The sequence below is a fragment of the Lichenostomus cassidix genome, chromosome 4 (assembly GCF_008360975.1).
Source record: "Lichenostomus cassidix isolate B80296 chromosome 4, HeHo_3.0, whole genome shotgun sequence".
In the NCBI taxonomy this organism is placed as follows: Eukaryota; Metazoa; Chordata; class Aves; order Passeriformes; family Meliphagidae; genus Lichenostomus; species Lichenostomus cassidix.
This window is the reverse complement of record NC_139484.1, coordinates 1,337,310-1,365,216: the sequence shown is the minus strand read 5'-3', so window position 1 is coordinate 1,365,216 and position 27,907 is coordinate 1,337,310. Positions and strand designations below refer to the sequence as shown.

Here is a 27,907-nt window from a genome sequence, read left to right as displayed (position 1 = left end):
CTTCCTTTCGCGACAGGCGGGGCGCGGCCGCGCTTTGCGGCAGGCCGTTGCCGCGGTAACGACGCGTTGGGCCGGGAACCGCCGCCGCCCGCGGCGCCTCCCTCCCGGTGCAGAGCCTGCATCCCGGTGCAGTGCCTGCATCCCGGTGCAGTGCCTGCATCCCGGTGCAGAGCCTGCATCCCGGTGCAGTGCCTGCATCCCGGTGCAGAGCCTGCATCCCGGTGCAGTGCCTGCATCCCGGTGCAGAGCCTGCATCCCGGCCGCTCCCTTCACGGAGCGCGGGCCCGCCCCGGGCGGCCATGGACAAGTACCAGGTGCTGGGGCTGGTGGGGGAAGGCAGCTACGGCGTGGTGACCAAGTGCAGGAACAGGGAGACCGGGCAGATCGTGGCCGTCAAGAAGTTCCTGGAGAGCGACGACCACGCGGCGGTGAGGAAAATCGCCTTGAGGGAAATCAAGCTGCTCAAGGTGAGGCTGTCGGGTCTCCTTTTGTGGGTTTGGCGCTTGAATCCTGGTCGTTTTGTGTTCCAGTTCGCTGCTCGTCGTTGAGCTCGTGGCTCGGTTTGTGTCGCAGCGCAGTGTCCGGCCAGCTCTGGTCACCATTCACGGAGCGTCACCAGCAAAATCCAGGGAAAAACAGACTCGGCTGGGCCCTAAGTGAATCTCCTTGTGCGGCCAAGCCGTGGTAGATTAACTGAACCTTTTGTGCTGTGGCCTTGCAGAACTGCTCTTCCCTCTGCCTAAGTGCTGAGCTGGGTTCACCTGGTGAATCCTGGATTGGAAAAGTGTTGATGTGTTCCGCAGGGGAAGGGAACCAGGTCTCTGTTGCCTCCTGGTGGTGGCTGTCCCCCTGTCCAAATTCCTGTGCCTTGCTGTTGGGAGTTTGCTGGAAATAAGAGAAATGCTGACCTTTTAAAGCCTGCGGGTCAATGGTGACCTGGGTGTGTGACACTCAACGGACTGGGGGTTGCCGGTGTCACCTGAGATGGAAAAATGCTTCTAGGAGAGTTTTCCTTTATTTTCTTTTATTCGTGGCACCTTCCTGGCAGGCAAGAGGCTGGAGGAGGAGGAGATGTATCAGATTCCTTGAACCTTATGTAGCCCCCAGGCTGAAGCCAGCTGGCATTGTGCCCTTTGCTGTTGGAGTGTGGAGTTTGTGTGGATCTCCCTGAACAAGGGAGAACGGATTCAAACTGAGAGTAGGTTTTGATTGGACATTAGGAAAAAAATATTCCCTGTGAGGTGAGGTGGTGAGGCACTGACGCGGGTTGTCCAGAGAAGCTTCTCTTGTTCCTGTGCACAAGGGAACATTGGGACACAGGTGATGTGTTTGGTGGGAAAAAGAAGGAAAATCTTATTACACTTGGAGTACATCCAGCCTATTTCTGTGGTGTGGGGTGTTCCAGAGGTGGGAATGCTGGCAAACCTGTGTCCTGTCCTCTTGTCTGCCACAAGTGTCTCTTCCTAAGTCTGCCAGCTTACAGTTCCTGTTCTCTGAAGGGGAAAAAAAGTGATATTTGCTATTACTGCAAGAGCTACAGAATGCGAGTTAATAGAAATGTATGTGCTGGAGCTTGAGACACAGCCAGCAGCTCCAAGCACTATCCCTTCAAACTCTTTTAAAGTGGATCTGTGTGAGGCTGGATCATACCTGCTCTGTTGGCCAGGCTCACCGAGTTACTGAGTTACTGGGCACCACCCAGGTGCGTTGGGAATTAACTTGTTTTCCTGGGTGAATGGAATCTTAGCAAGGGGAACATTTCCATATACAGCTCAGTAAGAGTGGCCTCTCACACTGAAAGCAAATACCTGGAGATTTAATCTCTTTGTAGTTCCTTCCCTTGTTCCTTGTGAATCTTTGGTTTTAACTTTTGTCTTCTCTCAAGTTTTGGCAGAAATTTAATTGTGACTGAAAACAGCAAAACCTCTTCAGGTCTCCTGTGTTGGGAATAAATCATGCTTGAGAAAAGAGCTTTTTATCTTATTGATTATCCTTTAAAAATTCTTCTCTTGTCAGACCTTCTGAGAAATCTGGGCAGACACAGATGCAGGTTGGCTGGCACTGCTCCTGCGCTGGCAGAGTTTCCCCTACAATTCCCTGTGCTCTGCAATCCTTTTGCATCTCCCTGGGTTACATCCCTGGGCTCTGGTGCTGCCTCCAGGCAGCCTCTGGTGATACTTCCCTGCCAGGCTCCAGCTAATAAATAACTGTGCTCTGTAGCGTGGCCTTTTGTGTTGGTGTGTGATAAATGTGTAACAAATCGGAGGTGGAAATGTCTGCTGGGAACGTGATGGCAAAATAACGAGAAAACACAGCTTCTTCTTCTTTTTATTCAAACTGCATTTTTTGGTAGTGTTCCACCCGGGCTGCAGTTAAAAGTATCCCTTCGTAATTTTTCCTAAATAAGTGTTTTCTCTCAGTAAACATTCCCTCTTTCATGACAGCAACTCAGGCACGAGAATCTGGTGAGCCTGCTGGATGTGTGTAAGAGGAAGAAGCGGTGGTACCTGGTGTTTGAGTTTGTGGATCATACAGTGCTCGATGACCTCGAGGCGTCTCCCAATGGACTGGACTATGACAGGGTTCGGAAATACTTATTTCAGATTATGAGAGGAACTGCCTTTTGTCACAGCCATAATGTAAGTATGTGCAAGAAATCAGCTCTGCAGCTAAAATTAATCGATACAGAAGCATGTGCTTTTGTATTTATATATATTTAAACATAGAGCTTTGTCTGAAAAGGAAGAGTGATACAGAGAGATACATAAAATAAATGTGTTTGAAATTAGAGGTTCTGTGTTAGCCTGTAATTTTCTACTTGAATACGAGAAAGCTACCATTTTTGCCTAGCCAGTCAGTTTGCTATGTACAAACAGGGAATTTGCCCTGGCTTGCTTTTCTCTGTGCAGATAATCCACCGGGACATTAAGCCCGAAAACATACTGGTTTCCCAGTCGGGAGTTGTGAAACTGTGCGACTTTGGATTTGCCCGGCCCTTGGCCACCTCCGGGGAAGTTTACACGGACTACGTGGCGACACGGTGGTACAGAGCCCCGGAGCTGCTGGTGGGGGATAGCAAGTACGGCAGGTAAGTCTGGCCTGCCAGGCTGGGAGCAGCTGTGGGGAGCATGGACCCCATCTTCTCCACCCCGTGGATGTGCTCCATCTTCTGCACTGGCTCAGCCTTTGGAGCGATGAAGCTGTGCTGAGCCGGTGTGGTGGTGGTTTTTCTCCCCAGGCCCGTGGACGTGTGGGCTATTGGCTCCCTGATAACAGAAATGCTTACAGGAGAGCCTCTTTTCCCTGGAGACTCAGACATTGACCAGCTCTTCCATATCACCAAGTGCCTGGGTAAGAAGAGCCCCTAGGGGCTCCTAATGCTTGCTCAGGAATGAAGGGCTCAGATTTGTTTTGATGGGTGGGAAGATAATAACCCAGGCTGTAGCCCTTACTGTAGTGCTGACCCAGCATTTCAGCCTCTCTAAATGTTTCCCAGTCCTGTATTAGTCCATGTGGGCGCTTTGTTTGCGTGATTCCAGGTAACTTAATTCCAAGACAACAGGAGTTATTCTATGAAAATCCCCTCTTTGCTGGCATGAAGTTGCCTGAGGTGAAGGAGCTCGAATCCCTGGAGAAACGCTATCCCAAGCTGCCTGCTGCCGCTCTGGATTTAGCCAAGGTAATTAACTGATTTTTTCCTCTGTGTGTTTCCATTTCCCTGTCCTCCACCTCGTGCAGCTGAGCACAGGGCTGTTAAAGTGAACTGTTTAAGCTGAACTTTCTCTCAGTTCCCCATGCAGTGAGCAACTGCTTGGGTTGGCAGCTTGGTGAGGACTGTGAGGTACCACAGCTCCAGTCCCAGGTGATGGGGGGACTCAGCCAGTCACCTCCAGGGCCCAAGGGGTCACTGCATATCCTCCAGGGATCTTTCACTCAGATATGCTAAAGCCTTTGTCTAATTCCTGGTGTATTTACCACCTCGTGTTCATGTTGGTTTGACAGGAGTGCTTGCAGATTGACCCAGACAAGAGACCGTCCTGCGCCAAACTCTTGCAGGGCAATTTCTTCAACAAGGACGGCTTTGCTGAAAGGTAAACAGCTCTCTTCTTGCTCACTGCAGGCTCAGATTAGAAAGAAGTGAAGCAGTTGTGCTGGAAGATTGCACACTGGGTTTGCAGAGCTGACAGCTGCTGTGTGTCTCGGGTTTGTTTCAGCTTACCCTTCTTGGAAATAGGAGAACAGTTGGAAGGGAGCACGTTGCAGTGGCACAGCTACCTTGTTGTGACATTAATTCAGTGTCACGTGACAGTGCAGTGTCACGCTGCACTGGGTGGTACAGTCTTACACTGTATGCACCCTGTATCTGCACCAAACTGGGGTGTGAACACCTTTATTGCTGTATTGTGAAAAATGTGTGCTGAAAATTGTTTCGTTTAATGTACACATTATATTTGGCTTCTCATTAGTTAAAAGGCACAGTTTGTTTGATTACTTAGAAGGCCTGGCCTTAGCAACTGATGATGATATTAAGATAAACTGAAGCCCTTTTATTTATTTTTCCTTCCTTTCTCCTTTTATGAATGTAGATTTACTCATGAGCTTAAACAAAAGATCCTGAAAGATGCCAGAGACCAACAGCTCCAAAAAAAATCCAAAATCAGCAAAAGGGACAAAGATGATATTTTAGAAGAAAGAAAAATGATCAGTGTCCAGGTTGGTCTGTGTGTGTTTTCCAAACCTGCATTTTTTTTTTCCTCGTGTTTTAAAATCATTGTTTTTAAAATAGGTGCAGCAGTTTAAATTCCTAGGAAATAGCTTGGGTGTGTGCAGGTGGCTCTTTGGCCAGTTCCTGGCAGGTGAACTGCACAGGGGTGCAGTTCCTGGCAATGCAGAGCTGAAAGGGGAATCACTTGGGAAGCATAAGTCATGTTGAATCACGGAAACAGGCTTTATGCTGCTGTTTACCTGTTTTAAAGCCCTGTTTTAAAGTCTCCAAAATTAAAAATTTTCCTTTCAACTGGGTGCCAAGGAGGATTTAGAATGACTTTGAGGTGACATTGGGATGAGTTTTTATTTAATTTCTTCGGAAGAGACACAGGATACAGCTGTGTTTCCTCCATCATTTCTGATTCCAGTCTCAAGTGACTTATTTACAGAGAGTGCTGGAACCCTGACAAGTTTTCTCCCATTTGATGGAAAGCAGAGGTTTTCTAACCAAACTAATTCTATCTACCATTAGATTCTTGCAGAATCATGCACATTTAGGCTTCTGATATATTTTTTTTCCTGCATGCACTGCTGTAAACTGCTTTTTTAACATGACTGTAAGGAAAGATGATGTTTATCTTCCCAAACAGGATTTTAGTGTGGGCCCAAGGAGCAAAGATGGAAAGCAGATAAAGACCAAGCCCTCTAAAGCTGATGCAGAGAAAGCAGATCAATCCTCCAAGCTGGGCTTCCTCTATGACAGTGCAATCAACCCGTTTAAATTCAGCCCTCAGACCAACCTGAAAGATTCCAGCAGCAGCTTGGACTACGTTATCCCTCCCATTAACCAGAACTTTTCTCCTACGTTTGGGATGGGTTCTGTGCCTGGGAGCCTTAATTACAGGTATGGGAGCAGAGCTAGGAGAGCTTGTATCCATCATTCCTGTGATGTCCTGAGAGGTGCTGGGTGACAATGTGGGAATGTAGGATGTGGGTTTTGGGATACCTTGCATTTGTTGCTGTATATTTGCTGTGTTACCCCAGCTGATACAAAGTTTGGGGCATTTTTGATTACAGACTCGATGAAAAGAGTAAAAAATACTTTAACCCATTGCTAAAGGCACGAAAGCCTTCTCCAGTGGGCCGTTGCAATGTCAGCTTGACACCGGTGAGTTGTCTCTCTGTCCCCCTATGCCAAGCAAAAATAGATTCAGTTATGTGTTGTATTCTCAGAAATGCCATCTGATCAGTCTTTGACTGATCAATTCCCTAGTAGAAATGCTGGGTTTGTTACCCCTTTTTTCCTACAGATTTTTAGTTTGTTATCCCTTGCTGAGTTATTTTACATAAAACGTATTTTATGTCAGAAAACAGTTTTAAATGAGGGGAGCACAGGAGTCCAGCACAGGGGAGTCCAGCACAGGATATCTGTGAGATTTGGAATATATCCATGGCCTCCTGCCTGGCCAGGAAAGATAGACCATGTGTGCTGTGCTACTGAAGCAGAACTGAGGGTTTGGATTTAATGCGGCCAGGGCCTTACTTAGTCATGTCATAAATGCATTAAAAATTGATAAGGAAAACAAGGGAAATGGAAAGTTTTCCTCTGCCCTCAATACCTACTAGGCATGATTCTCTCTGTACTAGCCAGGAACATTTCCCTTTTTCCAGATAACTAATCCCAGCCATTCTCCAAGTGTGGTATTTATCTCTCCAAAAGCATCCTCATGTAGATGATTATTTTTGTTTTGCTGTTGCTTTTCCATTATTTATATATAAAAACACTTGAGCAGGTTGAGTTCCTTCACACACATCAGAGTCTTTTCTCTCACTCTTGTACCAATTCCAACTTCATCAGAACTTTGCTGTGTTAATGCCTTTTTTAAAGTTTGAACATAGCTTTATTTTTTCTATATTTTCATATGCTGGTCCTTATGCCCTTGGTTACAGGTTACTAATGAAAAACCCATCCTTCAGGCAAGCAAGAAGAAATGGGAGTTCCCCAAGGCAGATGTGCATTTGCCAGAACTAAATCATCTCCCTGAGCTGAGAGGAGCGGAAGGTAGGAATTTTAATGTCCTCTAAATAAAACCTGGATACCAAATAAGTGTCAGGCAGCAGTGTGTGTTGCAACAGTCAGCTCTCACTCCCTTAACAAGGCATGCCTTGGTTGTGTTTTGCAGCTCGGCATCCCAGATTTCTGAAAAAGGAAAACAGAACATTTGCAGAGTCCCGAGTGCCCTCCCTCGCTGCTATTGACCTTCATAACTCAAGTCTGGCTTCACAGCAGGTATCAAGGCAATAAAGTGGTTTGTGCTGCTCTGTATTTGTTTGGTTTGTGACTTTCTCAACAGCGTGGCTCACAGAGTTCCAGTTTAACTCCTGACAGGAGCAGAACTTTCCTTGGGGTTCTAAGTCTTACACCAGGGGAGCATGTTTGAAGTCTGATTTGACCAAAGAGCAGATTTGTTTTAAGTTAGGTGTCGGCATTGCATATGTCTTTAGAATGCTGTTTCTGATTGTCCACTCTGTTTATGCTACACTTGGAAATTGATCCTCTTTCTTTCTTTCCCGATTTACAGCTGTCAGGGACCTTGATGCCGGATGCATCAGAAGCCAACTTTCCCAGGGTCGAGCACTAGCCTTGGGGAGATGGGCACACCTGCCTGTAAAAGGTGGGCTTTCATTTATGCTGTGTAGCCTGCTGGGGGCTTTCATGTTTTGCTGTGTAACCTTCTGGTCGCTTCCAAATGGATAGTTGCATGAACACTTACCTAGGGATGGGAAGTGCGATAGGAAAATTCCTTTATACTTCACATTCTTGGTCAGGATGTGCAGCTGTGACAGACTTCTTATTGAGGGGAGTACACAGCTTGCTGTGCCTGGTAAATCATTTTCCTGAGCTGAGGTCCTGGGCATTGGGGTTGGAAATGAAGCAGCTCACAAACTTGAGGGGTTGAGCAAGCTGCTAGAACAACAAAAAAAGGGCAAGCTGGCTGCCTGCATGTGAGGAGGGGAAAAAACAACTTGAGTTGTCTGATCTGTAAAGCACAGAGGTGTAAGTGCACAACTTCAGCAAGGTAAGGATGCGTAACAAATCAAAATAAAGGAAGCCTTTCACCAGGGACCAGCTCTGTGGTTTTTTTAGTCTGTCCAGAGCATCATTCTCCTTTTCTCCTCTTGATGCAGGTGACTGAACAGTGGGAACAATCCATCTGAGTTTCCAGGGGCAAAAGCTGCCAGGTCTCTGCAGGGGAGAGGAGGATCCCTTACTCCTGTTGGAGCAGCAGACTGCCACGGAAGTGGCTCGGGTCCAGGCTGAGGATGGAGCTCGCACTGCCATTGCTGCTGGATTTCTTGCATGCAAAAAGCCCCTGGAATGTTGACTTTCTGGCTTAGGGCCAGGTCTTGTCTGAGAAGCATAGTGGTTAGTGGTGTGTGACAAGGGCAGAAGCTGGTTTGGAGAACTCTGAAGGAAGTTTGTCTCTTTTGTCCAGCTGCTGCCCGCATGAGGGGTTTCTTTTTAGATGAGTAGTGACGAGAGCAGCTGCCAAAATTCTCATATTTTGGTGGGCTACCTGATCTGGATTGAAATGCACCTTTGCCTTGACACTGAAGAAAATGTTTGTGCAAGAAATGCAATGTTTAAATGTGCAAATCTTTAGCCCTTCCTTTGAAACCCTTGCTAATGCACTTGTCACTTTGTTTTAGGTTCCTTTTCCCTTCACATTTTTGACCCCATGTTTAGGCAGTTGTCTTTGGGGTGTATAACTGGGTCTGTTGTCTGGCTGTTTTTAATGATGAAAGAAGGAATATCCCTGCAGAATACTGAGCTGTGACGCAGGTGACACGTGGAATGGCTCAGTAACTCAGGTCATCATTTCTTTAGGTTCCTTGGGAGAATGGGACAGTGAAACTGTTTGGAAACAGTTTTTACTTATTTGCCCTCAGTTTGTCTGTGGTCAGTTTTGTGCTGTCCCTGCGTTGCTCACAACTGTTTTCCATCACCTGTCACAACTCAAACAGTGTCATTAACTTTAGAACTTATTTTTCCACAAAATACAGCCTTTCCCATCAATGGATCACGACAGAACTCAGTGTATTTAGGGATTTGTCTCTATGCTATGTCTTGACATGCATTTGTAAATAAAAAGATCTTCCAGTTCCAGGCCTGGCTGTCCCCATAGTGGATGCACCCACTTGACCACAGGAGTCAGTCAGGTATCCATGGGCAAATGCGGTGGGGAAAAGATTTCTTTGGGGAGGGAAGAGTGGGGGTTTTTGGGGGAGAGAAAGAAGGGTTTAAGGGGAAGGTTCTGCTTGGGGAAGAGTGTGGCCAGCAGGTCCAGGGAAGTGATCCTCTACTCAGCCCTAGTGAGGCCACAGCTGGAGTGCTGTGTTCACTTCTGGGCTCCACAGCTCAAGGACAAGGAGCTACTGGACAGGGTCCAGCAGAGGCCACAAAGGTGAGAAGGGGTCTGGAGCATCTATATTTTGAGGAGAGACTAGAGGAGCTGAGCTTGTTCAGTGTAGAGAAGAGAAGACTGAGGGAATCTCATCAATCCATACAGATATCTCCAAGGTGGGTGTCAAGAGGATGGTGCCAGATTTTTGGTGTGTCCAGCAACACGACGAGGAGCAATGGCCAGAAACTAAAGCACAAGAAGTTCCACCTCAACATGAGGAAGAATCACAGAAGATGCTGAGTTTGAAGGGACCCCCAGGGATCATCAAGTTCAACTCTTGGCCCTGCACGGGACACCCCAATAATCCCACCCTGTGCCTGAGAGCATTTTCCAAACACTTCTCGAGCTCTGTCAGGATTGGTGCTGTGACCACTGCCCTGGGGAGCCTGTTCAGTGCCTGACTACGCTCTGGATGAAGAACTTTTCCTAATATCCAACCTAACATTCCTTGGCACAGCTCCAGCTGTTCTCTCAGGTGCTGCCACTGTCACCAGGGAGCTGAGATCAGTGCTGCTCCTCCGCTTGCCCTCACGACGAAGCTGTACACAGTCATGAGCTCTTCCCTCAGTCTCCTCCAGGACTTCTTTCCATGGAGGGTGGCAGAGCACTGGAACTTGGACTGGGTGATTCCAGAGCTCCCTTCCAACCCGAACAGGGATTCAGCGGGAAGGAGAACACAAAGGTTTCAGAGGGGCGGAAGCTATTTTGAAAACTCCAACTGCCCCGGAACCGGCTGTGAGGAAGCGGAAGCGGGCAGCGGGGCCAGGCGGCGGCCATGGCCATGGCGGGGGGAGCGGAGCGAGGCGAGCCGGGATGCGAACAGGAATGCGAACAGGGATGCGAGCACTACCGGCGGGGCTGCCGGCTGCGGGTGGGTGAGCGGGGACAGCCGTGCCGTGGCAGGGGTGGTGGCCGAGCCGTGCCCCGCTCCATGCCCTGTCCTTGGTCCCCAGGCGCCGTGCTGCGGGAAGCTGTACCCGTGCCGCCTGTGCCACGACGGCGCCGAGGAGCACCAGCTGGATCGGTTCCGCGTGTCCGAGGTGCAGTGCAGCCGCTGCCGCCTCCTGCAGAAGGTGGGTCCGGGGAGAGGGGACACGCAGGGGTCAGGATGGGAGGGAACCACGCTGAGTCGTGCGGTCCCAGCTCCCAGCTCCGGCCGGATTATCAGGGGGATGGCCTGAAGTTGTGTCGTGGAAGGTGTAGGTTGGATATGAGGAGAAGGCTCTTCTGCCACAGGGTGGTGGGGTACTGAGCAGGCTGCCCAGGGAAGTGGTCGTGGCGCCAATTCTGGCAGAGTGCAAGGAGCATTTGGACAATGCTGTCAGACACATGGAGGGATGCTTGGAGCTGTCCTGTGCAGGGCTAAGAGGTTGACTCGATGACCCTCGTGAGCTGCTTTCCAGCTCAGCAAACACAACACATGGCGCAGCGTTGTGTCCAGACAGTTCTGGAATATCTCCAGAAAGGGAGACTCCACAGCCTCTCTGGAGTGCACAGGAAGGAATTTCTTCCTCCTGTTCAGGTGGAGCTGCCTGTGCATCAGTTTCTGCCCACTGCCTCTTTGTCTTTCCCTGGGCACCACGGAGCAGAGGCTGGCTCCATCCTCTTGGCACCTTCCAGATCCTTACAGACGCTGATTAGATCTCCTCAGCCATCCCTTATCAGGGCTGGGCAGCCCCAGCCCCCTCGGGCTGTCCTCCTGAGAGGGATGCTGCAGTCTGTTAGTAACTTGGCAGCCCTCAGGCCTTGCTCCTGGAGCTCCATGTCCCTCCTGGAGCCCAGCACTGGACACAAGCTCTCCGGATGTTCCTGTCCCCTCAGGCCCAGCAGCGCTGCGAGGGCTGTGACAGCCTCTTTGGGGAGTACTACTGTGACATCTGCCACCTGTTTGACCGTGACAAGAAGCAGTACCACTGCGAGGAGTGCGGCATCTGCAGGATTGGCCCCAAGGAGGATTTCTTCCACTGCTCCAAGTGCAATTTGTGCCTGAGCCTGAGTCTCCGAGGGAAGCACAAGGTGAGGATACACCAGTTGTCTCCGTATCATAAAAGATGATGCCTTGAATGTGAAGCTGGACGTGCCTCAGCCGTATCTGAGGCCACACAGCAGGGAGAGCAGTGGGTTCTCCTTCTCTAAATTCACCTAACAACAACACAAAGGCCACTACTCAAAGACATAAAAAAATTTACATACTGGAACTTAACAATTTAGAAAAACACAGGTAACTATACAGAGAAGTAACTTTTTCTTCTCTTTTCCATTTGCAAAGTGTATTGAAAACGTCTCCAGGCAGAACTGTCCAATATGTTTGGAGGTAAGCAGCTTCTTTTCATCTCCGGTATTGCTCTGTGGCCCTGTTTTTGACTGTGTTTGAATTAATTTTCTTCTCTTTTGTCTGATGTTTGTCTCAAAACAGGATATTCACACGTCTCGTGTTGGAGCCCATGTTCTGCCATGTGGTCACCTTCTTCACAGGTAAAGCAGATGCCTGAGAAAGGGGAATATCTGCTGCCTTGTGTGGGGTGTTTATTCAGCAGCATTTAGTCTGTGTCAGCAGCTTACAGCTAGTTTCTGAGGGACCCACATTGTAGGGGCAGACTGTTTCACCAGGAAATGCTTTCCTTAGGTGGGTGTCTTCCTTCTGCAATCAGTTTTGACAGTGTGAAGCTCTCTTCTCATTTGGCCTCAGAATGTTTTCAGTTTCTGATTCGGGGTTACCTGTGTGCCTTTTCCCTTTGTGCAGTCCAGGTGTGTTACCTGTCAGTAATTCCATTCTTCTTACTGAGCTGTGTTTTCTTTTCAGAACATGTTACGATGAAATGCTGAAGGAGTAAGTATTTCCAAACATCTTTTCTCGTGATACTATCCTAGTGCGAGTATACTGCTCCAAGAGGCAAAGATCATGATGCCAATTCTGTACTAACTAACTTAAAGCCAACTAAAAGGGTAAGGAGCTAACTTAAAGGGATAAAGGGCATTTAATTTCTAATTTGTTTGTAAGAACTTGCCATTTCAGATTGTTTGTTGACTGGTGTGATACGAAACTTAGCCCGATGAGGAGAATTGTTTTTGTGGCCTCACTCCAGCTTCTGATTCAAACCCTTTTCCCCCTTTCTGCCAGAGGCTACAGGTGTCCTTTGTGCATGCACTCGGCGTTGGACATGACCAGATACTGGCGCCAGCTGGACAACGAAGTGGCGCAGACTCCCATGCCCACGGAGTACCAGAACATGATGGTGGAGGTAAGAGTCCAGCCGTGCACTCTTGTCTGGTTTCCATGGAGCTGTGTCTCGGAGTTACTGGCAGTAGAGGGCACTAGGGACATGTGCTGGATCAGAAGTCAACCCCGGGGGTGGGGAATGATGAGGAAAAGTCACGTGTAGGCTTAGGGTATTCATCACTCCAGTTTATATACACACACTGCTGGTGCTGCAGCCTCTCCCTCCCTCTCCTGTGTCTGTGCAGGTCCTTTGCAATGACTGCAATGCCCGCTCCACAGTGCAGTTCCACCTCCTGGGCATGAAGTGCAAGAACTGTGAGTCCTACAACACTGCCCAGGACGGGTGCTGCCGGCTGTCCTTGGAGGAGCAGTGACCAGGATTGGCACGGCGTTCAGCTGGACGGGGAGCCCTCTGCCCTGGAGAGACTGTTTTACAAACAAAGCAACTCTTGTCAGTAAAAATTCCAGTATTCCAAGTGTAAGGAGTCCTTGGCTGCGTCAGGGAGGAGGGAGCTTAGAGGAGCAGCACAGGGAGATGTGATGAGCAGCTGATGCAGCAGCAGGAGGAGTTTTTGGGCAGCTGAAGGGGAGGGGAGGTGGAGGTGCAGGTCTTGGGGCTGCAGCTGCCGGGGAAAATGGGTCGCTTTGAGAGGCCTTTTCGGCTTAGTGCTGACTTGTGCAGGGTGTGTGAGGATGTGGTGTTCCCTGGGAATGCTGTGTGTGTTCCAGGGCCCCAGAGCCAGCACTGTGGGCACTGCACAGGGGTACTAGGCAGGAGTGGCATCCTTTGGCTCCCTTCGTGCATTGTCACCTGTGTGTACAGAACCCCCTCAAAACAAGGGAGTTGCCCTGCCTGCTGGGATGAACAGCTAGGAGATCAAGCTGCAAAGCCCCCCTTTTTCCCCTGGACACCTGTCCTGACCTGCTGCTGTCCCTTCAGTCAGATTCCTTTGCCAGCTGCAGTCACTCTTGCCCCCATTTCTTCCTCGTTTTGTATTATTCACTGGCAGAGGCCGAGGTGTTGTAGGGTTTTACATACATACATAGCTTGATTTTTTGCTGGCTGAGTACCTAAAGTGAAGCACATACTTCACATCAGGCTGAGCCTGAGGTATTCACTGAAATAACAGCAGTCCAGAGGCACTCCAGTGGTGCAGGGACCAATTTTCTGTGCTTTTGGCATTTGTTAATGGTAAAACTACACTGAGGGGAGAGAATGGGGGAGGCGAACGACTGCCTTTTTAAAAAGAAACAAAAACCCCAACCCCACCCTTCTTGATGTAATATCCTGCCCGAGGTGTTTTGCAGTCTTAAATGTTGCAGAAAGTTCTTGATTTCTGTGCATTTCGCATTAAAAGATTTTACAGTAATAAGATTCAAAAAAGGATCAGTTACTCTTCAGGTTGCAACTACTTGTTTTTAACTTGTTCTGTTGTAAAATGAGCTTTCTTAATCCAACAGTGCCCCTTTCTGTATGGAATATTTAGGATTTGGATGATAGCTATTGTAGCTTGCCTTGACTGGGGTATCTTTTTCTGGAGCACTTTTCTCACTGCTATAAATAAATGTAAAATAACGTCCCTATTAAAATAAACAAATGGCACTGTGCGTGATGTGCTCTTCTTTCACACACGTACTCCCTGGAAATTCCCAGCTGAGTTTAAAGCATGATTCAGTGCTGAAAAATGGTTGGATGTGGGGATGTGTGACGCCAGAGACACTATGAGGAAAATAAGTGCTTTATTTTTTACAAGCTCCTGTGTTTCCATATTTTTGTGGTGCAAGCAAGACTCCCTGCTGCTTTGGTTGACACCTGGTGACTCCAGCACTTCCCTGGATGGAGACCTGCTCCCAGGTAAGCCTGGAAGTGCCAGTGGGGCTCACATCAGCCCACAGGAATTGTCATCCCAGAAAACTTGGTGGCCAAGTTGCCTTTGGATACGTTACTAATGGTAAAACCGTGCTGGTCAAGTCCCCAACCAAGCAGGTTTGCTGTTAATTGGGAAACTAATTTTATTCCAGCTGGAAATGTTCCTATTTGGGTTCCAACCACAAGAGGAGGCTGAAAGGAAACCCTTAGTTGAGCTGAGCTTTGGGGGAACAGCTCCTGTCCCAGCTGAACTTTGGTATTGGGAAGGAAAATGACTCAGAGTGTGGGATCCAGGTGATTTTGACCTTTTGCTCTGCTGTTTTTGGTGTTTGCCTCAGGAAAGTGCACGAGGGAATGTGAGTGCTGAGGGAATGCTGAACCGCTGTTTGGTGTGTTTATCTTGGCACCGAGCCCTTAACTCCCTTTGCCAGGGAATAAATCACGCAGCAGGAGAAGGAATGGCATTTTGAGGGGATAAAGGACAACAGAGAGTGGATAAAGACGGGCAAGGAGCCGCTTTATGGGATGGGAGATGCAGCATGGAGCTTTGCTGCCCTGTCCATGGAGATACAGTGGTGGGAGCAGGAAGGATGCTTGGATCAGGGCACTGGGATGATCCTGGGATGGAGGCAGCAGCTGCCTTGGCCACAGCTTGCCTGCTGGCTGTGGGAGCTGTTGGGAAGCTCCCACACTCCCTGCCACCCAGAATCCAGCCTTGCTCACCCATCTGGGCCAGAATCGGGAGCAGATGGGATTATTGCTGCCTTGTGGGAAGAATGTGTAGTTCCAGCAGGCACAGGGACTGCAGCCCCACACAAGGTCATGGAGCTATTAATAAAGGCAGGGCCTGCCGGGGCATGCGGAACTCGGGAAGGCAGCAAGCGGAACAGAGCAGGACCAGGGGGCTCGGTTGAACCCTCCATCCCATGGGAAGGTGCAGAGCAATGGCTCAGGGGCCGTGGGGAAAAGGGATCCCCAGTTTTGGGCTGGTTTAATGCCTCTGGTGTGGTTTTGGCTTGCTCCAATAACATCATTTGGGGTGGAAGTGGGGGTGTTCCGTGCAGCTCCACGGTACAGCCATCCCTTCCTGTGGTTTTCCCAGTGCCGGGGCTGATGTCTTGCTCCTGCCCAGCCACAGAGAAACCATCTGTTTTTCAGTTTCCAACTGGAAGGAGTGCAGTGAGGGAGAGACTCCTCGTGTTGTGCTATTTATACCTCGGTGGGGCAGCCCAGCATCTGTCCCTGCAGATCCAAGCTCAGCCCAGGGGCAGGCCGGGACCTTTGTGCTGGAAATGGGGTGCTTTCCTTGGATTTGCTCCTTGATGGCCCCAGCTGGAGCTGGATTCTGACACCTGACCAGATTCCTGTGTCTAACAAGCAGCCTGGGAGCTGCAACCAGGAGTATCTCTGCTGCTCATTACTACTCACTCCAGTACCTCCACCAGGAGCCTGAGGACATGACGCTTGGAAACACGCAGATGATATATGGGAATATTCACAAATGAGCCAAACGAGCATAATTAGGGAGGCCAGAGGGAGTCTGGAAGTGGTGATAAAGCAGCCTGTGGCTCTGCGGCGAGGGCAAGACCTGGAGTGGGATCACGTCATCCCCGGCGCCGCTGCCGCGGGATTGGGGAATGGGATGTTCCACACGGAGCTATGCGAACTATTTTTTTCTATATAAATAAAATATCTCTGAGATGAAATGGAGCCAAAGTGGGGGCGGGGAGGGACTTGGGAGGAGGTGGAGTTGAGCCAAAGTTGAGGGAGCCTTGGGAAAAATGGGAATTTGCAATTTATGCAAATAATACAAGCTGGTAGCGGGGTTAGCCCCATTGTTTTCAAAAAGAGAAGGAAAAAAGGCCTTTTTTATCATGTGTCTTGATTGTTTTTCTCCCCCTCCTCCCTGCTGTATTTGTGTGGGACAGAAAACCCTCAATAAGCCTGAGGGTCTGAGGTGGGAATGTGAGAGGGGTGTTTGAAGCCATTGCCTGGAACATGGGCATCCTTCCTCTGAGGGGCATTACTCCCCAGAATAAAGTGCTTTTTCTGCTTGGCCAACGCATCTGTTATTCCCCAGGCTGTCCTGTGCCTTGGCTCATACTGGCACACAGTCCTGGGCATTTAAACACGTTATCCATGTCATATCATCTATGTCACAGGGCAGCTGCATTGGGAATAAAGGCGCCGGGGATGGTGTCTGATCCCATGGAAGTGAGGAATCTATTTGCACCCTGGAATATCCCCAAAAATATGTACAGCTTCTTCCTTGCATTGTAGGCAAGAGAGAGTAGTTCATTTTGAGCATCCATGCAGAGGAGTGAGCAGGAAACCTGACACCTCATTTCTGTCTACCTTCACGAAGAAGGAATTTATTCCCTTGGGATTATGTATTTTCAGGTGAAGGTGATGCCTTTTCCTCTCCCTTTATTCCCTCACTTAGTTAAGTAGCAGCACCACAACACCCAATTTATTTCAAGAGAAGAAGGGTTGTGTGTTTTTAACTCAGTGTGTGGTTTTTCTTAGCCAAGGAGGCCTAATTCACTGCTTCTTGGGTGCCGAAAAGGTGAACAGGAATTTTGTGGAACACACAGCAGAGTTGGAAGAAGAGACCCCTGAACAGGCTGAAAAAGGCTTAGGAGGAAAAGGAAAATGCACAGTGATTGCACTTCCTTTTGGGAAGCAGAGCTGCCCTCATTTCTCCTGACCTTTCCAGGTGCCTGTTGTGGTGCTGGCCGCATTTATCTCGCTCACTTGATGGAAATCCGGAGATGATGCATCTCTCGCAGGAAGCAATCATGGAAACGCCCCAAGCTTTGATGTTTCCAGGGATGCTCCATTTGGGAGGCAGGGCGAATGGCAGAGCCTGTTTCCAAGCCTGCACCACCTGTACTGGGACACCCCAAAAGTTTGCAGCACCATTTAGTGCTGGTTTATTTATTAAGGTCACGCGGACTGAGGGCTTCGCTTTCCTCTGCCAGGGAATTTAGCCAGAGGGAGATGTGGCTGAACATCCCCTTCCCAAACCAGCCCTGCCATCAGCCACTCCCAGCCTTCCCACACTAAAAGCTGAATACAAATTGGGGATTAAAAGAACACTCCGCTGTATTTTAGCAGCCAAGTTTTTTAAGGATTGGAAACAAAGCTGTGGAGCAAGCAGCCACCTGTGAAATGGATGGTCAGTGCATCTTCCCATGGGCTCCTGGGCTGCTTTAGGGACCAAAACCACCCAAAATAAATGGAAAAAAATTAAATTAGGAACTTCTGCACAGAAGCACCTGCAGGAAAAGAAAGGGAGCAGTGACTGAGCAGCCCCATAACTGTTCATGGTTCCTGGTGAGACAAGGCAAAGGATTTCATAGCAGGGCAACACAGGGAAGTGATTTTAGAGAAAGGGACATGTGAAAGCACAGGAGACCCTGGCACACTGCTGTCTCTGGCTCAGCAGCCCCCCACTCCCCCCCAAATCACAGAGCAGCAGCATTTCAAAGGATGCCACGGCACTGGCTGAACCTCCATCCTCTCCCTTGACACCCCCATCCCTTCCCCCTAGGGAATTTGGGTTCCCTTGCCTACAACAAGTTGCTGACCTGCCCCAGGACCCAGTTTCCTACTCAAAGGCCAAAATACAGGTTTATTGTCAGCACTGCACACCCGCCCTCCAGTTCCTGTCGTCCACCAGACCCGTGGTAGTCCCGCCTGAGGCAGGGGCTCCGTGCCCGACATCTCCTCGACAGCGGATGCTCTGCTGCAGAAGCGCTTATAAATTAAGGATTTATGGGGTTTTTTTCTTCATCCCTGCTAGGAATCATCATAGAGGGGGTTGTTGTAGTTGCCCCAGGAGCCATAGTCGTGGTCATCCAAAAGCCTTCCATAGGAGGAGTGCCTGCCAGGGAAAGCAAAACAGTTACTTTGGGGATTTATTAGTTATTTTGCCATGGGATGAAGAAATATTAGTGCAGGGGCTGCCTAGGTCAAGCTTTGGGACATTTTAAGAGGAAGCACCAGGAGAAGTGAAGAGAAGAGAAGAGAAGCCCAGGCTGGATTTTGCCCCCCTTGAATGAGACTGGACAGGTCAGAGAATTAAAACAAGACCTTTGCTCATCTCAGCTGTCAGCAAAGCCTCATTAGGGATGCTCAGCGCTGGGCTCTGCTGCTGTTTATTGTCCCAGTCACAGCGAGACCCACGGCAGCAGCTTTCCCAGGGGATAATTACTGGTTATGACTATGCTGAGCAGCATCTCTGGCATTTGAGCAAGGCTATTGTAAAATGAGGAACTGAAACTCTGCTTTCTAGAACAGGAGTGGTAAGAAACGGAGCCGTGCTGGCGCCAGAGGCTGCACATTGCCCTGCTGGGCTTGGGGACAGCATCCTCCTGGGGACAGTGTCTTCCTGGGGCTCTGCATCATCCCTGTGATGGTGAGAGGGGCTGCAGGGAGCCTCAGGGAGGAGGGGCCACCCCAAAAATAGCCTTACCTGATCTTGAGGTACGCGGCTGCCCCGAACACCAGCACCACCACCACGATGACCGTCACGGTTATGGCCACGATGCTCCCTGGGGATGATCCATCAGAAAGGGCAGGGTCAGCCCCCCAGGTCCCAGCTCCATGGCACACATCCCACACCCCAGCTGCTCCCAGCTCTGACGAGGGGAATATTCCCTCACCACTTCCCAAAGAGGATGCTGGGCCCCACTATATTTTTGCAATGATCCCCTTCCCATAAATGCAGGGCAGGTAGATTTAGGATGAAACACAGCTGGGCTTTGCTTGGGCACTGTGGACTCACTCTGCTCTTCCCAGCACCAGACAGCATTTAGTGCTGAGCCAAGCCTAGAAAATACTCCAGATCGTGCCTTTTCCAGCCTTATGGAGCCCTTTTAAGCTACCTGTGTTTGCAGAATGGGACAGGGAGAAACTCACATCAGCTTCCTGAGGTCTCCAGGAGGGAGAATTAAAACCTACATCATCCTAACTCAGGCTGCACCCACATCCAGCCATTTGTTTCCTCTCATCCTTAAGTGTTTCGAGTCAAATTTAGAACTGAGGATTTTATTCACATCTCCAGGCAACCGGGATTTGTTATCTACCACTCCCGGTCCCTGCCAGTGGATCAGATGACACAGGCTCCCCCAGGAATTTTGCTGAATGATGCTCTCAGGAAGCTGACCACCTCTCCCCTTCCAATCTGGTGGGTCTGCCCCTCCACCTGAGCATCCTGAGGCTGACATTATATCTATCTAGGCCCATGGGGATCCGTGGTGCTCACCTGCACTCAGGGCACGTGGCACCTCCTCCATGGTGACTCCCGTGGTTTTCTCAGAGGCTGTGGCCTCGGCTTGGGTGGGGCTCATCACAGTCACTGGGGGGGATGTTGGTTCCATGGCCAGGCTCGATGCCATGGCCAGCGTCCCCAGGGAAGGGATATCCTTGGTCAGCAGCGGTGGCTGGGTAGCGCCAGGGCTCTCGAGGACAGGGGTTGGGGACAAGCCCGTGGCAGGGGGCGAGTAGGGATCACCGGTGGGGAGAGAAGCGGGAGGTGACGGTGCAGCTGTGCCCGTGGGGCTGGAAGCTGTCCCCAGATCCATGGTGCTTCTTGCCAGGCTGGCAGTGCCTGCTGTCCGGACAGCTGGGGCTGGCTCCGAGGTGGGCGGCACTGAGCTGGGGCTGGAGGCTGCCGAGGGACCGTCGGCTGTGGCCACGGAGCTCACGGTGGCGGAGACGGGAGCAGGGGATGGTGCCGCCACAGGGGTGGTGGCATTGTGGTGACCCCCCTCCACGGGCCTGGAGGATGTCCCTTCTGCAGAAGGTCCTGTGGCCGAGGGCAGGGAAGGCTGGCCTGGAGCTGGCGTGGGGACATCTGCATCCCTGGAGTCTGGTTTCACTGGGACACCCCCCCAGAGGAATGGGGGGCTGATGGGGCCGGGGGGTGATTCTGGGGAGTCATCGCCCAGTCCTAGGAGTGAGGCAAAGGAATGTTAAGAACAGGACAATCCTTGGGGCAAGCTGGGGTTTGGGAGAGCACGACAGGGTTTGGGAATTAAGCTGGAAATGATTGTGGGTTTTAAAATGCTGAGAGCCATCTAAAAGAAAAAGATGGGAAATACAGCTGTGTACCTAGAGGTGAGGTTTAAACCAGACCAGTTGCCTTGGCATAAATCAGCCCCATTTTTCCCCTGGTTTGGCATACCCCCATCCCCAGTCACCTCCTCCATCTTCCCAGCATCTCCTCCCAGCAGCAGAGGAAGAAGCTCCTCCTCACAGCAGCCACCGTGCAGCTGGGAATGATAACACAAGACGCCTCTTTCTCCTCTCGCCCCATTTCCTTGTGTATTCATTCATTCCTCTCCATTTCTTAGCACGAAGATGAGTCATTTCTCCCTCTGTTTCCCCCAGCTGACTGCTGGGGCTTCCCCCCCTTTCTAGGGCTGAACTCAGCACTGGTCCAGCACTGGCCACCTCAGTGTGGCTGGGGTGAGGGAAGAGTGTGCCAACACTGCATGACATCGAGAAGCATTTTGATTCCATGTATTCATTTATTTACACCCCCAGAGCATCCCAAGCCCAGCACTGGGAAGAGCAGGAGCTCATGCCAGCTGCAATGAACTAATCATGAGTGTGGAGGACAGAAACATTCAGTGCCTGTGTGTAGAAACAATGGGATGTGGCACTGGTGAGCAGGGACTCATTAATCCAGACAGAATTTCTTTTACTGGTGTTGTGGATGTACATGTGAAAGACCCCATTCCCAAGCAAAAGTGTCTTGGAAGTGGGACTGAGGCCACGGCTACTCTTCTCTCCCAAGGACAAGCACTTGGAGATGCCTCTGAGCTTTCACCCTCCTCAGGCTGAAGACACAAACCTTAGGATGGGGGAGAGGAGAGGAGAGGAATGACAAACTGGAATCTGGCTACTGAATAAGCCACCTAGCCACCACAGCAGCAGGGAAGCCTGGACCAAGGATCCTGCACACCAAGCTTCAGAACCCATCTGTATTTCATTAATCCTTGCCCCAACACACCCAGACCTTTCAGATTTCTCCAACAGGTACCAGACAGCCTCTGCAGCCCAACAAGCCCACCAAGCACAGCAGGATCCTCCCAGGGCTGGGATCACCTGGGAAGTTTGTTACCTCTGTAAATGTAGATGCTCCTAGTCTCTCTGGGAGACAGGCAGCTTTCCACCTCTCTGCAAATACCCAAAGTGCTTGGGGTCAGCAGAGCTCCCATGATCTGCTTGAACTTTGGAGGCAAACCAATAGGGAGCTCGGGAAGCTGGCAGTGCTGCTAGCCTGGATGAGTCAGGAACTTTCCGATAATATCTAAGGGGTATAAATTCGGAGGCTGAGCCAGAACTGGAGGCAGGAACAATCCTTGGCTGCTGGCTGAACACTCCCAGCCAAGAAGGTCACAAGTCACAGGGACTCTTCCCAGGAGAGCAAGCACGACCAAAGGCACTGCTCAGCTCTCCCTGTCTCTCCCTGCAAGCAATCCCTGCCTGTGCCAGTGGTGTGCTATCCCCTTCTTCCTGCAAACCATCAACTCCATAGGTGATCTGGGATGCAGCCACTGCCCTCAGGGTCTCACCCACAGGAGGTGACACCAGGAAATCCCAGACATGATCCTAGAGGCAATGCAGGCTGCTTCTGAATGGAGTTAGGATTAAGGGACAGTAAGGAGCTGCTTGAGGGCCCCTGAGGCTGGTGCTCCACATGCCCCCATGTCACTGCACCCAGCTCATGGGCAACCTGTTTGTCCTCTACCAACACATCTGAAAGGAAAAACCAACAGGAAAAGAAAAGCCAAGGAGAGCATTTCTTTGTTTCCCCAGCGCCTGGTCTGCAGGAGCTGCTGCTGGGAGCAGGAAGCAGAGCAGTGCCCTGGAATAAGGGACAAAACACACAACTACAACACTGCATTCAGCACCACAGGAGTTGAAAGGCTAAAAGCACCTCGACCAGGGGCTGTCAGAGGGACTGAGGGATGTTAGCTCCCAGAGGATGCCGAGCATAGCTCAGCCCTGAGGAATTTGCTCATCTAATTCACTTAAGGCAGTTGACCACCCTGCTGGAATCCGGCAGGGAGCAGAGGCAGGGGACTGCTAGGATGAGGTAACCGCTTAGGAAAGCAGTAGTGTCACACTCCAGAGGCCCACAGGAGCTTTGGAAAGTCCTTTTTCTGGATTTTCTTCCCTAGGAATACAGAAAACATCCAAGGAATGAAGAACCCAAAGCCATGTCATCCACATATCCTGCTCCTGGGGAATATAAACCCTAACCCCATGCCAACCTAAGGAATGAGCCCAATGAATTCTCTCTCTCTTCCCTACTGCCATGCTGCTCTCCAGGCTCCTGGAAGCCATGCAGAGGGACAGGTCTTGCCCTTGCAGGAGCTGAGCTATGCTCATGCTCCGCTTGGGAAAGAGCAGCCTGACCCAGGCTGGCATCCTCTCCAGAATGCATTTCCCAGGCACTCCAAAAACCATTGCAGCAAATCCAAAATTGCTCTGCCAGCTGAAACGCTGCATAAAAGCCACCAGAGAATATCTCCAGCCCAAGTGAATGACATCAGACTGGAGCAGCCCCGCCGCAGCAAACAAACATCCACTGATAAGGCAGAGATGGAGCTTTTATCAAGCTTCACTTGAGAGCTCATCGCCTCCGACACAGCCACCAGGGGATCCATATGACCTAACCCACACGCTCACTCTCAGCCCAAATTAACTGTGGCACCCAAGCCCCAGCTGCAGCCAGGGATGCTCCCCTAGCAGCCAAGGCCAAAGGGATAATGAAAGTTTCCATAGCATGCATATTATTTGTTCTGCCTGCCAGCAGCAGATCGTGACGGTAGCTATACAAGGAATCCAGCCACCTGTTCTGAACAAGGGATTTAACAACAGGAGAAAAACGAGGAGAGCTGCTGAACACACACACACCCCATGTTGTGCTTGTGCAGTCAGCTTGGGTATCACTTTCTGTGCCAGTTCAGCAGCTGGGTTTGGGGCAAACACTCAAAAAACACACGTAACCAAGATCATACCTAAGCATCACATTGTTCTTTACGGCAAAACTCAATAGCAACCTCAGTCTTTAATCAGAAGAGCAAGAAAAAAAGACCTTTTGCAGGTCCTATATTACACTGCTCCTTCCCAAATGCTGATGACAGAACAGCCCTGAGTCCCCTGAGTGTGTCTTGGTTTATAACCAGGTTAAGTGATGCAGAGCAATAAAACAATCTATGTTTAAATATAAGTGAGGATTTCCTGCTCATGACCTCATTGGCTCGTCTTTGGTTTCTGTGGCTGGGGATTCCCATAACTTGTGCTGTTTCTTTTGTAGTTCCCCTCCCCCTTGTTAATGCTCAGGTATAACTTCCTTTGTATTTCTTTGCTATAAAACCAGCAGCATCTGGCTGTTGATGGCAAAAGCTCTCCTTGAAGCAGCCAGGACTAAACCAAACTGGTTTTTGCTTTGGGTTCAGCAAGTTTTTCCAGCTGTTCAGCCCTGCACTGCCTCACCTTCCCAGTCACCCTCCAGTCTGGGATTTGGGGATGTTCACTCCTCTCCTGGCTGGCTGGAGGCCCCATCTGCAGTGCACAGGCATGTGACTGAGCTCTGCTCTGGGGGAAGGAACACAGAGGATGTGGTGGTTGGCTTGGGCCTTTAACTCGTGCCTTTCTTTTTCTGGGGCACTGCTGTGTACTCCCGAATTTCTTGTTATCCCCAAGAAATTCGGGTGATGGGGAGGTCTGCAGGCTCTAAACTCTGTCTCACACCCACCAAGCTCTCCATGCCATCGCAGAGGGACACACCCAGCTGGATTAATAATGCAAAATGGTAACTCCTGGGGGTATCTCTGGCTTGAGGTGTGCAGCAAAGCCCCAGTGCTGTGTGTGCATGCTGGTGACCCCCAATGTTAGCAGCAGCAGCACCCCTGGGTGATATGCTGCTCCACTCCTTCCTGCTCTATCTCCTCTGCTTTCAGTGACAGGGTCTGCTGGCCATGGTATGAAACCAGTTCTGAGAGGAGGAAGAAAGCAAGGGAGAGAACCAGGGGCCAGAAACACCAACAGGTAAAAGGCAAAGCTATTCCCTGCCCGTGTGAAGAAGCCAAGGCCATCAGATCCAATAAATCTGCAGTTGCTCTGATTTACTGGCGAGCCGAGCTGGCTTCCTGCATGATTAGTTTTATTCTGCTGCATGGTCGTTAAGTGGTTTAGGTCTAATTGCTCTGAATCTTTCTGTAGCTAAGAGAAACAGCTACACAACATAAATCCATGTGCTGTGTCCATGTATCCCTCATCATCCCAAGCCTCTGTCCCAACTCATCAGCTGGCCAGGGCACCCTGGGGATGTCCCTCCCAGAGGATGGGGCTGCTGTTGAGACAGCCCATCAGTATCCACCTCCCTGGATGCACCAGCACCTCTTGGAGATGCACAGCCTGCCTTTTGCAACAGGGAAGAGCAAAATCCATGTGGGTAAATAAAGGCTGGGGCTTTGGGAATCTGGCAAGGAGAGATTGCAAGCGAGGTCCTCCCTGGCTGGGGAGCAGCAGCTGCTCTTCTCCAGGCTGTTGCTTGGGAGGAAGGAGCCAATGTGGAGGCCTGGCTCACTCTTGCACACTTCCCAGACCCTGGGGAATGCTGTTGCAGGTGGCCTCCCCTTGAGCAACCAGGAGGAAAGCTTCACCACCATGCAGTCTCCACTCTTCCCAGCTGAAAATAGCTTTTAAAATTCGTATGGCTGCCTGCATGCTGCATGGTCCCTCCTTCCTTGCCTGGGGTGGGTGTCCAAGTTCTCCCCAGACACTACCTGCCCCGTGAACCAAACCCAGAGGTGAGGACTGTTGGTGGCACAACATACGCACCCTCCACGCAAAGAAAATGTGCTGTTTCCTCCCCAAAGGTAAATATTGCTTAATTACTCGACTCACAAAGCCCTTGATCCTGATGCTGCAATAAAATCATGGCAGAAAAGAAGGTGAAGAGAAATTTTTAGGTGTTTTTTTCTTTCTGAGAGTGACAAAACACCCTCTGGCTACTAGTCAGCCTGTACAGCCAGAGGTACCTGATGAGGAACCTGGGGTGGAAAGCAGTAGTTGACAGCACCAGCTCTTTCTAAAAAGATGGTTTTCTTGTTTAAATAAAAAATGCATTAAGTATTGTGTGTTATATTCTTGAAACATGCAAACAGGTGTTATGCTGTGCTGATTTCCCTGAGGAAGGGGCATAAGGGATCCCACAGGAGGGGATGCTGCTTGTTGGCTCTTTGGGCTGCAGGGCTGGCAGATGGACCTGCCTGCTTGGGACACCTCACAATACTTTTTCCCAGGCACATATCTTGGATATGGCTCTGGAGCCAGCCAGGAGTTTTGCAAGCAGCAGCTCTGCCCAAGCAACAACTCCCCAGCTCCGTAATTTTCCTGGCTGGCTGCTAATTAGTGCTTCTAGGTGCAGCTTCCAACATGCATCAGCCCCATTCCAGCCCCTCCCAGGGGGAGAAGAAACTGGGTTCGGCAGACAAATTTTAGAGCATCCTCTGGTGTTAGAGGCTGATTGCTCATTTGGGCTGCGACAGGGGATAATTACCCATTTCCCCTGTCCTTCACCTCATTGGACAGCAGAGTGCTTAAAAATTTGCCTCCTCAATGGCAGCTTAAAACAACCCACGAGGCTCTGAGACCCGCAAAAGGCAGCTCTTCCACCCGAGTCTCCATGAAAAAGCACTCAAAACCTTGAAAGCCAAGAGCTTCTTCTAAAAGGTACTTAAAAATGTCTCAGCTGGGGCACAGGGGGAATTGCTGAAGGGGAGAGTGGGCTTGGGGCTGGACATCACGTCAGGAAAGCAAAGCAGGTTTCAATTTACATCCAGAGTAAGGAGTAATAACAGGATGAAAACTTCCTTGTGCGAGACGCTGTTATTTCATTACGTGGCCGGGCAAAGCCCAGACTTATTTTACTCCTGCCCAGTGACGTCCTCACTGTCATTTAGTCCTGAAGAATGAGCTTGAAGCACAGTTAAATCGGGCTTTGTGTTTCCTCCCAAGTAATATAGGTAGATGGATAGATAGATAGATAGATAGATAGATAGATAGATAGATATTTTTTAAAGAATTATTTCTATGGGGACAAAAGAATTGTAGCAATAATGTGAAAGATGCTCTAGAGCTGTTTGGGAGCAGTCTGAGAGCCGTGGGACCACAGTCCAGGGAAATCTTTTCTGTTTCTTCTGCCAAGCCTCGCTGGCGTTGGTGCTTTAGAGAGGGATGGTCGTGGGAACAGCTTTGGGTTTGGCCCGGGTGCTGGGAAAAACCCGCCTCCCGACCCCAGAAGTTGATTCCCAGCAGAGATTGGCTGCTTTGGGGGCAAATTTGGGCTCAGCAGGAGCCCGTGACGGAGGAGAACAGCATCCCCAGCATCCCTGAGGAGCAAAATGTTCATCCCCATCCCTCCCAAAAGCATTTGCTCGGAAAGCACAGAAACAGGAGCTCACTGGCAAATTCCCCCTTCACAGGGAGAAGTATTCATCCAGCTCTCCCTCCCCTCGTGCCACTGGGGTCACCTACCCAGGGGATCTGCCACATGCTGACGTGGTCCGGGGGGCTGGCCCGGGGTCCTGCAGCCACGACTTGCCCAGCTGCTGCTCTGGGGACGTGGTGCTGGCTGCAGGCTGTCACAGGGAGCTCAGCCCTGGCCCAGCCTCGTCCCCTCGCGCTGCTCTGCCGGCAGCAATGTGACAGCGACAGCTCAGCCGATGGATTTCTCCTCGCGCGCGTCCCCGGTTATGCAAGTGTGTTTTCCATGTTTCTGAGCAAGCAGCTCCTCGTGTTTATTAAAAGCCCAGCCTGGGCGGGCGGAGGGGTGACCTGCGCTCGCTGTCGCATCAGCCGGGGACAGAAGTGTCTCCTCCGACTGTCTCAGCGGGGGGCAGATGTCAAAGTGGGTGTTTCTGTGGCATGGGGAGGCTGGCGCTGCCGGGGGGACGCCTGGAGCTGGGGGGAAAGCGCCAGGGGCCGGGGGTGTGGGAGGCTCCGCTCAAGGCCAGGGAGAGCCATAAGAGCTCCTTCAAAGCGGTGACCGCGGAGGGAAGGGGGATGCAGGACCGGGGGTGAGTCCAGCCCGGGCAGGGGGTGCCCGTGCGGAGAAGCTGGTGGTCCCATCAAGTTGTCCTCCGCTGGGGCAGTCGGGGACCCTGCTGGGGACCCCTCTCAGGGGCAAGGGGCGAGGAAAAGAAGGGTGAAACACCTCTTGCCGAGCCCACCGGTGACACCGGCCGTGACCCCCCTCACGGGGGGTGTGAGCGGGTCGCTCTGCGGAGCCCTTCTCCGGGAAGGAGCCGCGCTGTCCCCGGCAAACGCGGGGCTGCCTCCTTCCCGTCACCACCGCATCGCTCCCAGCCCGACACGGGGACACCCCCGCGTGTCCCCCCTGCCCACCCCGGTGCGACGGCGGGCGCTTACCTGCCGGGAGGAGGAGGAGGGCGAGGAAGAGGAGGCGGCAGCAGCAGCCCATGGTGCCGGCGGCGCTGGCAGCCGCGGCGGGAGGGACGCACCGCCCGGCCGCACCGCCCGGCCCCGCCGCCGCCCCGGCCCGGCCCCCGCCACCGCCCCCCGCCCGCGCCCGGCCACAGCGGCACCTGCCGGCCC

At 51.1% G+C, this 27,907-nt stretch overlaps 3 protein-coding genes across 4 annotated transcripts; 2 read left to right on the top strand and 1 right to left on the bottom strand.

The window, feature by feature from the left end:
- The first annotated feature begins 41 nt into the window (after positions 1-41).
- CDKL2 (cyclin dependent kinase like 2) lies at positions 42-8,875 on the top strand. 2 transcript variants are annotated; one of them, XM_085057541.1, is made up of 13 exons: positions 42-467; positions 2,445-2,639; positions 2,910-3,088; positions 3,239-3,351; positions 3,540-3,679; positions 4,003-4,091; positions 4,587-4,713; positions 5,358-5,611; positions 5,785-5,875; positions 6,658-6,769; positions 6,891-6,997; positions 7,290-7,382; positions 7,897-8,875. In XM_085057541.1, the coding sequence occupies exons 1-12, from the start codon at positions 300-302 to the stop codon at positions 7,347-7,349; spliced, it is 1,635 nt and encodes a 544-aa protein (XP_084913667.1). In that variant the 5' UTR covers positions 42-299; the 3' UTR covers positions 7,350-7,382; positions 7,897-8,875. The 2 variants fall into 2 exon arrangements, with proteins under 2 accessions (XP_084913667.1, XP_084913668.1); XM_085057542.1 differs by having other exon boundaries at positions 7,290-7,387; positions 7,902-8,875.
- A 973-nt stretch (positions 8,876-9,848) lies between these two features.
- RCHY1 (ring finger and CHY zinc finger domain containing 1) lies at positions 9,849-13,996 on the top strand. Its single transcript, XM_085057544.1, has 8 exons — positions 9,849-10,044; positions 10,127-10,246; positions 10,995-11,189; positions 11,443-11,487; positions 11,590-11,648; positions 11,977-12,003; positions 12,295-12,415; positions 12,639-13,996. Exons 1-8 carry the CDS (start codon positions 9,949-9,951, stop codon positions 12,765-12,767), a joined length of 792 nt encoding a protein of 263 aa, XP_084913670.1. The 5' UTR covers positions 9,849-9,948; the 3' UTR covers positions 12,768-13,996.
- Positions 13,997-17,877: 3,881 nt separating this feature from the next.
- On the bottom strand, positions 17,878-27,853 carry PARM1 (prostate androgen-regulated mucin-like protein 1). Its single transcript, XM_085057543.1, has 4 exons — positions 27,722-27,853; positions 19,533-20,219; positions 18,741-18,819; positions 17,878-18,149 (listed from the first exon to the last, which is right to left on the bottom strand). The coding sequence occupies exons 1-4, from the start codon at positions 27,771-27,773 to the stop codon at positions 18,065-18,067; spliced, it is 903 nt and encodes a 300-aa protein (XP_084913669.1). The 5' UTR covers positions 27,774-27,853; the 3' UTR covers positions 17,878-18,064.
- Positions 27,854-27,907: the final 54 nt, after the last annotated feature.